We start from the raw sequence: 12,198 nt of genomic DNA, 5'->3' as shown, positions 1-12,198 counted from the left end.
CGAAGATTTCCGAGGTCCGCCAAGACACGTACTGATAGGTCTCGATGTGCCGAAGGCTGTGCTCCTGGTCCAGAGCACAACGGCTCACTGTGGGAGGCGTGCGAGCGACCCGAACTTTCAGCGCACAGCGCACACTCGAGGAAACTGCGCCGAAAAGGCCAAACTGACATCCGTTGATCCAAAGTGAGGTGAGAACTGTGATCGGCACTGACCGGCGATCACCGTGCTCACCTCCGAAGGCATCGAGACAGCCTCAGATCTTCGAAAAAGCGTGCGTAACCCAGAACAACAACCAAAAATCCTAAACTATGCTTACCGGAGCGGTGGGATCTAGGGTACGGCGGGCGGCGACTCTGCAATAGGCTCGCCGGCAGACGAGTGCGGCCGACGTGGGGAGGCCGGGGCTTGGGCCTGCCGGCGGCGGGAGGTGGCGGCGGAGCAACCTGAGCACGCACGGGCTAGGGCTCGGGTTCCAGAGGCAGCTGCAGCCACGGCGACCGGCGGGGAGCTAAGGGATGACGGCGGTGGACTGCCGGAGGCCGGAGAGAAGCCGCACGGGAGGCTCCTGGCGGCAGCAGCGCGGGGTAGGAAGTACGAGCTCACCTCGGCCCGAGCAGGTCTAGGCGACCGCAGGTTGACAGAGGCGACGGCGGCGGCCCACAGGGATGGTGGCGACTGGCGGGGAAGGTTTCCGGGGCTCTGGGGGAGGCAGCGGGAGTGACGCAAGCTAACTCTAGCTGGCCGCAAGCAGCCTAGGCGGCGGCGGTGGTGGGCAGGGTGGCGACGGCCGGCGAGGATAGTCGCCGGGGATCGGGGCGACGTCGGTAGAGAGACGAGGCAGTGCAACCTTGAGCCTCCTCTCAACTCGAAAGAAAAAGAGAGAGAGAGAGAGAGAGAGAGAGAAAGAGAGAGAGAGATGGAGATGGAGGAGAAGGTAGCTGCGGCTGCTGCTGCGGCTGCCGGTCGAGGCTCGATCGGCAGCGACCGGGAGGGGTGCAATGCACCAGGTGAGGGAGAGAGGCGGCTAGCGTTAGCTGGGGGCTAGGGTTAGGGTTTCCTGGTGCAAAACCCTAGGTAGCTATATATACATAAGGTGAAAAATGCATAATAGTCCCCGCAAACTCAATATTTAGAACCGAGCAAAACGCATGAATACACCCCCACGTTCGTTTCCACGAAAAAAAGGACATAAAATGTCGAGGTTTTTGCAAAATTACCATTTTGCCATTAAGTACCCCTTCTCGATCATCACACGGTATCAGGAGATCCGTCTGTCAGATTTGCGAACGGATCGCACTAGTGCGATCAGCACGACAAAGACAATAAACTCACAATTTTGTTTCGCCTGGTTTGGTCATGGATTCACGACGAAATCCATCCTCTCACCAAAGTGCAAAACCATGCACAAATACAAAGAATTCATGTATCTCTAGTTTTCTCGAAATTTGTGCTTCAAACCTGAAATCTGTCAGCGCCAATGGTTCCAGAATAGTCGGACCATTGAAAACGAGCTATTGGATCGCACGGAGTCCGATACATACCAGAAGCCAACTCTACACATTGGCCTCTCCGGAAATTCGGGTTACTATTCACTTTAAGTGAAAACTGAAGATCGCGTAAAATCTCCATTCTAACTCGTCTTCCCCCGAAACTTGACGAGTGCTTTTGAAATTAAATTACACACAAAAACATCATCAACAGAGAGTTCAATTACACTGCCAAATCTCAGTCCTTACAATGCCCTTGTTATAAATGTTGTAATGTTATTTTCAAACTTGTGATAGTATCTATACTCACCTTATTATGCATGGAATTTTAAAAGATTACAAATGGTGGTTTCGTCATGGAGAAGAAATGATAGCTGAAAATAAAGAGAGCACAGAGGAAAGCAATGAAGAGGAAGAAGAAAAAGAACGCCATGATGATATGCATGAACTTATATATGATTTAGTCCAAATGGAGAATGCAAATGATGATTGTATTGATACAAATCACGACGAACCAAATGAGGCGGCAAAAAATTTTTATAATTTATTAATGGATGCTGAGAGAGAGCTATATCCAGGGTGTGAAAAATTCTCTAAATTGGAATTTATCGTCAATTTACTTCAACTTAAATGTCTTAATGGGTGGAGTGATAAATCATTTACTGCATTACTTTAACTTTTGAAAAAAGCTCTTCCAATCGGTGAGTCTCTTCCACACCGTTAAATATGATCTAGAGTATATGAAGTTCTTAGGAATAAAATTTTAGTTTTTTTTTACATCGTTTATTTAGTAAATAAATTATGTCAAAATAGACGGTGAAAATTGAATAATCTTTAAAATTTGAGTATAGGACTTTTAAATTCAAGATCANTATAGTGATAGTAAGGAAAAAGGCAATGAAGTTCCTGAATCAGGGAGTTGTACAAAAATTCCTCAGAAAATTTTACGTTATTTTCCTTTAACGCCAAGGTTGCAACGACTGTATATGTCATCCAAGACTGCTTCTCATATGCGATGGCATAAGGAAAAACGTTGCGATGATGGGATAATGAGGCATCCTGCCGATTCTATAGCTTGGAAGACTTTTGACGAATTGCACCCATCATTTGCTATAGATCCACGTAATGTAAGAATGGGCTTAGCTAGCGACGGATTTAATCCTTTTGGAAATATGAGCACATCTTACAGTGTGTGGCCGGTTGTTTTGGTTCCATATAACTTACCACCATGGATGTGTATGAAGAGCTCCTATTATATGATGTCGATGCTCATTCCGGGTCCTAGAGCTCCAGGAAATGACATTGATGTATATTTGCAATCTCTTATTGAAGAGTTGATCACATTATGGAATGTGGGTGTTGAAACCTATGATGCATTTGGTAAGTGTAATTTTCGTTTACATGCAGCAATACTATGGACAATAAACGATTTTCCAGCATATGCTAATTTATCTGGTTGGAGTACTAAAGGAGCATTGGCTTGTCCTTCTTGTAATAAAGATACATGTTCAACTAGATTGAAGCATGGGCGCAAAATGTGCTATATGGGGCATCGCCGTTTTCTAAAACTTGATCATAAGTGGCGTAAAAATAAAAATTCATTTGATGGAAAGACAGAAACTCGACGTGCACCCAACAATTTATCTGGAGATGAAATTCTTGAGCAATTAAATGGAGTTGAAAATGTGAAATTTGGAAAAAGTACACAAAAAAGAAAGCGAACTGAGGCTGCCTTGCTTTATAATTGGAAGAAGAAAAGTATTTTTTTTGACTTACCTTATTGGAGAACACTTTTGATAAGACATAATCTTGATGTTATGCATATTGAGAAAAATGTCAATGATAATATCTTGGGGACTCTTTTCAACATTGATGGTAAGAATAAAGATAATCTAAATGCTCGACTGGATCTTAAGGAGATGGGCATTCGGTCAGAATTGCATCCAATAGATAATGGCAACAATTTTGTCATTCCACAAGCTTGCTACACATTAAATTTAGATGAAAGGAGAACTGTTTGCCAATTCTTAGCAAATTTGAAAGTTCCAGATGGCTATTCCTCCAACATATCTCGATGTGTCAATGTCAAAGAGGGAAAATTAAGTGGAATGAAATCTCATGATTGTCACGTATTTATTGAAGATCATCTCCCGCCAGCTTTTCGTGGCATTTTGCCTAAAGAAGTATATGAGCCACTAGTAGAGTTAAGCTTATTCTTTAAGCAGTTATGCTCAAAGACATTAAAAATAGATATGTTGGAAAGGCTAGAGCATAATATTGTAATGACAATTTGCAAACTTGAACGGATTTTTCCTCCTGCATTCTTTGACATCATGATACACTTGCCTATTCATCTTCCATTAGAGGCACGGTTAGCTGGTCCTGTACATTACCGGTGGATGTACCCATTTGAGAGGTAATATTTTTATTCTATTATATAGCTATCTAGTTACTATATTCTTATAGTATATTTTGATTAATAATACTTAACTTTTTATAAATAGGTACTTGCGCAAGCTGAAGTCTAATGTACGAAATAAAGCACGTCCAGAAGGATCAATAGCCCTAGCCTATCTTGCTGACGAGTGCTTAACCTTTTGTTCTAGATATTTAGGTAGAACGGAAACAAAATTTAATAGAGAAGAAAGAAATTTTGAGGGCCCCAAAATGCAAGTGACAGAGTTGCCTATTTTTCAAAATAATGGGCGGCCATTAAATAGAGGAAAAGGGATCTTTAGAAAGCTATCTTATCAAGATTGGAATCATGCTCAACTATATATTCTAAAAAATTGTGAAGAAGTTCAACCTTTTCTTATGTAAGTTTTTTTATTTATTTAATAGTATATATTTTTCATAATTTGTGAATTTACTCGTTATATCATTTCTAATACTCGTGCGACCGTGTGTCTACAATTAAGAGAACATCAAAAGGAGCTTGAAGAAGAGGGCTTAAGGAATTTGCCAAGTAGGCAAGATGCAACATTTGTTAAGTGGTTTGAGTCACGTGTAAGTAAATAAGATATTATTTATTATTTCATAATAAATTTTCACCTACTGTCTATTTATATTTATTCGTATGATGGTAGATACAACGTGCGCACTGCGAAGACAACGGAAGTGTGAGCATTCAACTTCTACATTTGTCATGTGGTCCAAATAGAATGGTGACTCGTTATAGTGGCTACATCGTTAATGGCTTTAGATTTCATATATATAAGCGTGAAATTCGACGACAAACACAAAATAGTGGAGTTATAGTAAAGGGTGATGAGCAAAGTGGAAGTAGAGAATATTATGGGGTCTTGACAGATATTTTAGAGTTGGAATATGGGGGGCGAAACAAAATAGTGCTATTCAAATGTGATTGGTGGGATACATACAATGAAGGTAGGGGTTACAAGAAAGAAGCTAATGGCATCACTTTCGTAAATACTACTCGACACTTGCCAACAAATGAACCATATGTCTTAGCATCACAAGTTGAACAAGTTTACTATGTACAAGACAATATGAATCCAGATTGGCAGATGGTGGTGAAAACATTACCTCGTAACTTTTATGATATCCCTACTATTAATGATGAAGAGCCAATAGATGATGAAGAGCCAATAGATGATGAAGAACCTACATGGGATGCAAATACAATAGTAGATACCTTACCTGAATATGTTATGGATAATGATGACATTGCTACATCATTAAATCGTGATGATGTGAATGGAATTGTTATTGAGAAAAGTCATCCATCATACAAAAATAGCAATGATAAATATGACAATGATTTTATTAATGACAATGAGGAAGAAGAAGGAGAAGAAATTCAAGAAAACGATTTGTAGAAACACCAGGTATGACAATTGCATTTTAGATTGAATTTTGCAAAATTGTTTGTTAATATTTGTATAAATTTATTATACATACTCTTTGTTTATGTACATATATTGATATGATGTCATTTTAGATATGACATTACTGCATATGATGAAGTTCATGCACTTTATTTCTATAGTCAAACTTATTTTTTATTAATTACTGCAGGTGTAATGGCTGGAAAATTCAAAACTGGAGGTAGTAAAAATAGAGTTGACAATCAAACAATGCATAGAGAACGTGCGGCTCGGTCATTACATATAAATATCGAGGGGACCGGAGAGCATCAACTCCAAACAGAACCGAACATAACAAATTCTCCAATAGAGCAAACATTGATGGATGCCCATAACGTACCAAATAGTAGTAGTGCTGGTATGATTTAATAGTTTATATTCATTTTTTTGCATATTTCATAATATAACTTGCTTTTTTTTTTGAAAACTATTAATACAGTTTATGTTTATATGATAACTTTTTATTGTTTTGGTTGTGCTAATGCTAGCTTCATGTTCTGAGAGAAAAAGGACACGAGGCAAAACTATAGGGCTAAAGTGGGCGAAAAAGAGAAAAGAAGAAAAGGCAAAACCTGCAATTGAGATACCTGAAGACCTAAGACGAGTAGTGGGTACAAATTCCCAACAATTCATTACTGAGACAGCTCAAATTATTAGACAGAATGCTCCTCTGAATGTCGAAAAATGGAGCAAAATGCCTCCACACATCATTGATAGGATGGTGAAAGTTGTCAATGTAAATAAGTATCTTTACCCATGTGATTTTTTTTCTTCATATATCAACACTCCTTTTTATTTCAATGACCTAAGATACTTTTTGTACATATAATTTTATCTATTTATTCTTTATTCTCTTTTGTAGGAAAAATTCACGCTTCCTAAGGATCTTCATGTGCTTGGAGTCATAGTGCGCCAACTTCGAAGCCATTTCAATAGTTGGCGTTATGATTTGCATAGGTTTCACTATAAGAAGTACAAGACAGATGAACAAAGGCGTGCACACTGTCCTGCTGACATTGATCCGGATCATTGGAATTGGCTAATAGACTATTGGAGTAACCCACAGTTTAAGGTAAAAGAATTTAAATAAAAGTATCATGGTTGTTATTTAATATATTAATATTCTTTATTTTGCTAAATATAGAGGATTAGCGAGGCGAACAAAGCAAATAGGTCTAAACAAACAATGGTTGCTCGAGTGGGAACAAAATCTATTGCAAGAAATTTAATTGAAATGGTAAGTACTTGTAAACTCAAAAAAAAAAATTATTGAATTTAATTATGTTTGAAGTTTTCATTGAATTTCTACTTATAAATCACTTAACATGTATTCATTTCTATGTAAATCAATAGAGAAAAGAAGTAGAAAAGAATATGGAAGAAGATAATGAAGCACCTGAAGAACCTGAATACATGAGGTTATGGGGCAAGGTTAGGAAAAAAAAAGATGGCACATGGGTTGATACAGATGCTGCAGACAAGTATATTGAAATGCAAACTCTTCATGAGACTCAATTAAGAGAGAAAGGAGAGGACATTCTTACAACTCGGGAAGCCTATACTATAGTACTTAAACATAGGTCTGGATATGTTAGGGGTATGGGTCCAGGTCCAGAGCCTTTGGAGAGAGGAGGAGTTAGAGGACAACGACTTCGTGAGCAAATACGGGAAGATATAGAAGCTGAAATGACAGTTCGAATTCAAGCAGAAGTAGAAGCTCGAATGGCAGAAAAGGAGGCTGAGGTACAAGCCCGAATAGCACAACGTGAGGCCGACGCAGAAGCAAGACTAACACAAAGAGAAGCTCGCTTAGAGCATATGGAGTCTCAAATGCAAGCCATGATGCAGCATTTAGCACAAATGGGAATGCCTATACCGATGCAATCAACATCTACTGAAAAATGTAAGTTAATCTATGCCGTCTTTATCAATAACTTTTATGATTTTTTTAAAGTTATTTAATCAAAATATTTTATCCGTAGGCCTCCACACCAAAAACCCCTTAATACATATACTGTTTTGATTCCTAAAAAACCTGGGGCATGAGCCCTTTTTGTTAAAGCAAAAGCTGGGATCAAACTCCCAACATCTAGGACGACAAACTTGTTAACAACTACTAGGCTAGGCCAGTAGCTAACTAGTTCATGATTCATTGCATAGTTTTTCCTAAATAAGCCATTTAGTTAGTGCCTATAACCAAACACTCAAACAGTTGATGTTGATTGGTGTATAAATTGTTGATGTTGATCCTACTCAAGATGCTTTGATGAGGTGGGTTAATGTACATTACAAGAGCAAGCAGGACTCTTGAAATGCTAGTGCCTAATAGGAAGCAAGTATCTCTTGTTGAGTAGATAAGAGTTTTTATATAAGCAAGTATGGGCAAAAGGGACAATAAATTGGACTATATTGTGTAGAGTTAGATTTTCACCAGATTTTACTGTTTTGGATGCAAGATGTTTAGTCACTTTTACAGACATGAAGAAGTCTCAACAAATGTGGTGGTCGAATCTTTCTGAGGGATTTATTGTGTGTCTAGACAATTTTGCCTCATGCTTTTAGAAATTCTCACTTGTCGGGACTGTTGTTAGGATTTGAGTCTGTCGTATATCATGTATTTTTATGCGCACTTGAATTAAGATTAGGTTAAAACGTATAGAACTTACTGAACTATGAACCATTTTGATTCGGCGACCTAACCTTTCAAAATTTTGATATTACTACCCGACCTTTTAATTTGTTTGATTTGAGCCAGTCAACGATACTTTTGGCTTCAAAATTTAAGCAAAAAGCCGTTGACCGACTTAAATCAAACAAATTGAAAGGTTAGATAACAGAATCAAAATTTTGAAAGGTTGGATAGTTAAATCAAAATGATTTATAGCTCCGGTAAGTTTTATATGTTTTTACCTTAAGATTAATACTTAATGTATCTCAGACAGAGCATGTTCTTGATGAGTTGGCTTTCTATATGTTGCAACTAGTGATTGGTTTACCTTTTTAGAGTTAATGTCTTAACAATTGACATGTTTGAAATCGAAAAAATTAAACCAATCATTAGCTACCATGTGTATTATGCTCATTTATCAACAATATTTTAAGATTCTTCGGGAGGTACTGTAGCGTTACTCATGTATTGAATTTTTTTGTGCTGGATCCCTGAAGCTTCTTGCAAACGAATAGAGTAAACAGTTGTGTTCTATATAGGTAGTAATCTTCTATCTTAAATTATGACTATAGGAAGAATTTGTGTTATAGATTGTTGATGTTGATCTGTTTTTACATGTGACTCTACATGATTTAATACTTTACAATTGCTTTGTTTATTACTTTTATTTATAAGTCATTAAGGGTTATATTTTAGTATTTGAAAGTAATACTAAATAAATTTTTTTATTGTACAGGAATGCGCAAGACAAATCGACTTTTGGAGAATATTTTAATTGTGCAGGAATAGGCAAGACAAATCGACTTTTGCAGGATTAAGTTTCTTCGGGTCCATTTCTTTTTGTTTAGAAATTTCGAAATGGGCATGACTAGAAAACTGTTTATTTTAAAGATGCATATGACATCGATCTTTATGTTTTGAGAGTTATTACTTCATGTGAATTTGTTATAACATATATTTGATCTTATGGTTGTTGGAGAAATGTTTGGTACAAACTGTTATATTTTGGATATGTACAATGCATTTTTCATGTATGGTTTAGAATCTAGCAAGTAGAAGTTATGTTCTTTTGTAGTTTCTAATTATTATTTATGTAATGCTCTTGTATCTTATAATACATACTTTTTGTGAGGAATTTGAGAAAATGGCTACAAAAGATCGACATTAAAACTAGCAATTTTTGGTCATATAGTAGTAATAACTTTTTGTGACAAAATATAAAGTTTGGACACAAATATGCATCCTTTTGTTACGATTTTTTAACATTCCTCACAAAAAGTCATTAAACTATTAGAATTATTGTAATATGAAACACTATTGTGACGAACTAAATGGCCACAAAAGTTTAAAATATTTTATGGCGATTTATTTTCTCCGTTAATAACTATTATTTCACAATGTGTAAAACAGTATCTGCGGTGAATATTTTCGTCACAAATAACAAATTGTTTTGTGGCGAATGTTATTTCCTCACAATAAATACTGTTTTTTTACAACATGTAAAACAGTATCTGCGACGAACATTTTCGTCACAAATAACAAATTATTTTGTGGCGGATGTTATTTCCTCACAATAATTACGGTTTTTTACAACATGTAAAACAGTATCTGCGACGAACATTTTCATCACAAATAACAACTTTTTGTGTGGCGAATGTTTTTTCCTCACAATAACTATTGATTTTTCACAATATATAAAACAATATCTGCGACGAATATTTTCGTCACAAATAATAATATTTTTTGTGGCGAAGGTTTTTTTCTCACAATAAGTTTTAACAGCGGGGTTATTATGGCGACGCTGTGGCGGAATAAATTTGGCCACAAAAACGTTTTTGTGGCGAAATATGTACTTTTTGTGACGAAAATTTGCTCCACAAAAAGTTATATTTCTTGTAGTGTAGTACCTAAAATCAAAACTGCTATTTATAGATTAATCCCCGGCTGATCTTGTAACCCATTACAAGTATCCAAATTTTGCTGCACCCGGTCCAACACAAGTAGCGTGCACTAGAATCTGTTCCAGTCAATTATAGTTCATACAACAGAGGCAAAACACATTAATTAACACATTAATCACGTCTAATATCGCTATAATAAATTGAAACCCAAACGTAAATAAAGCATGTGCACCACAATCGAACCGAGTCTAGCCAAATCTAAAATAACTTTATTTTCTTCCTTCTCCTTCCTAATCCAATCAAAGATTTTTCCTAAACCTTCATTATCGTCAATCATGGTCACCCTATAGTGGGACTCGCCTCGACCCGACCATAGGTGACCGGCGGCCACTCCAGCGACGACGTTGACGACATGATGAGGAAGGAGGATGAGATGGGGAGGTAGAAGAAAAAGAAAAAGAATGAGAGAAATAAATATCGGAGTTTCACCTTGCTCTCGCTCTTTTCCCTCACAATCGTCGGATCTTGCTCTCGTCAGTAGCCATGCGCGCATAAAGAATCCGGTATAGTCTCCCTAAATCACCTATTAATAGGTGATTAATTAGGACTAAATTTGAATTCTACTATAACTTGTATTAGAGTAATTGAACCCTAAAATCAAATCTAACCAAATCGGCTTAATAAAATCAAATTTTATAATAACCAGTTCATCACAATACTACAATCATGCCTGCATATTTAAAATGTCCTACTTAAATTAATCAAGTACGTGTATTATATTTTACCCTCCTTAAAAGAAATTTTGTCTCCGAAATTTACTCACAAGAATCCAGGAAGAGCTAAGGACACATACTCCGTATCTCCTCTTCAAGTTCTAACGTCATCTTATTTTTCCTGTGATGCCTCCACAACATCCGTACCAATTGGACCGTTCTTTTTCGCAAAATTTTTTCCCTCCGATCCAAGATCCAAAGAGGCTGCTCCTCGTCCAACAAATCCTTTCTTAGCTGAATCGGAGAATAGTTGATGACATGCTTTGGATTTTGAATATATTTTCGCATCATTGATTAATAGAACATATTATGCACCCCGGCAAGAGAAGGTGGCAGTGCCACTCGGTACGCCACATTGTTGACTTATTCTAGTATTTCAAAAGGTCCAATGTAACATGGGCTGAGGTCTCCTCAAAGCCTAAATCATATTATTATTATCATTTCTAGAATAGAATAGGATAGCCAAATTGTCTTTACTTTACTGTTTTGTTTGAAAAATTATAGAAAATTTTATAGAAGTGATCTGATTGGAAGAAAGTTTAGTTTAGTGACTTAAATTGAAACAAAGTGATGTTGGGTAACCCAAATATGTTTACAAAAAATTTAGTGACCCATTGTGTAATTTACCAAAATTTAGGGGCTACTAATACATTTACACTTGCCGTGTTAGTTTCTTGGCATTGGTAACTAAACTTCACATTAGGAGATTAACTTGACATTCCTTATGTGGCCTAATTATCTATCATTTAGTAATAAATATAAAGGAAAATTTATAATAATTGAAATTATTGAAGTACTGAATTTACATTATTAATTTATGCACGAAAGTAGAGGGGGCCGAAGCTGTTTTCGGCGGTAAATCCCCACTTCAATTATTTGGTTCGTCGTACATTAAATTTGCTATTTTACTTTTCGTAACCGCCATATAAAATTGTGTTAGTAGCAAAATCAATAATGAAAAGAAAGAAATAAAAATAAAAATAATAATAATAATAATAATTGCTTGCTATAATCCTTTTCGCTCTTTTATGTGCTTATATGAAAACTTTTGATAAAATAAAATAAAATAAAAATGGATAATAATAGTTTCAAAGTCAGTTACTTTTTACTAAAACAAACTAATTTTTACCGAAACTTCAATTTAAAAGTTATTTAACTTGGAAATTCGCTACATGCAAATAAATTGACTTTTTTTTAAGACTGAGAGACCGATAGCAAACTGTCCGCGTTTTTTTTTATTTTATTTTATTTTATTTTATTTTATTTTTTTATTTTTCAAAGCAAATAAGTACGTTGGTATATAAAGAGTCCTCCCTACAATGGTACTAGCAAACTTTTGCCTAAAAATAAAATTCTTTTCACAGTTGTCTACAATAAAATACAGTATCATTTTTTGGGGCCACCGAACATTTTCTTTATTCCTACTTTAGGCCGGCCCACTGTCGATTCACAAAGGGGCAAGCTGAATTTGCATGCTATTTT

The 12,198-nt window shown here is 36.5% G+C and overlaps 2 protein-coding genes across 2 annotated transcripts; both read left to right on the top strand.

The window, feature by feature from the left end:
• Positions 1-2,473: 2,473 nt before the first annotated feature.
• LOC109703894 lies at positions 2,474-5,326 on the top strand. Its single transcript, XM_020224627.1, has 3 exons — positions 2,474-3,903; positions 3,992-4,016; positions 4,574-5,326. The coding sequence occupies exons 1-3, from the start codon at positions 2,474-2,476 to the stop codon at positions 5,324-5,326; spliced, it is 2,208 nt and encodes a 735-aa protein (XP_020080216.1).
• Positions 5,327-5,525: 199 nt separating this feature from the next.
• Positions 5,526-9,094, top strand: LOC109703893 (the record flags this gene model as incomplete). The annotated part of the gene is given in 6 exon segments (XM_020224626.1): positions 5,526-5,732; positions 5,863-6,110; positions 6,237-6,446; positions 6,519-6,611; positions 6,728-7,277; positions 8,779-9,094. Coding segments are annotated over 6 exon segments (1,305 nt in total). The 3' UTR covers positions 8,781-9,094.
• Between the last annotated feature and the right edge of the window lie 3,104 nt (positions 9,095-12,198).

This window comes from Ananas comosus, unplaced genomic scaffold (genome assembly GCF_001540865.1).
Source record: "Ananas comosus cultivar F153 unplaced genomic scaffold, ASM154086v1, whole genome shotgun sequence".
In the NCBI taxonomy this organism is placed as follows: Eukaryota; Viridiplantae; Streptophyta; class Magnoliopsida; order Poales; family Bromeliaceae; genus Ananas; species Ananas comosus.
This window is presented reverse-complemented; position numbering and strand designations above follow the sequence as displayed.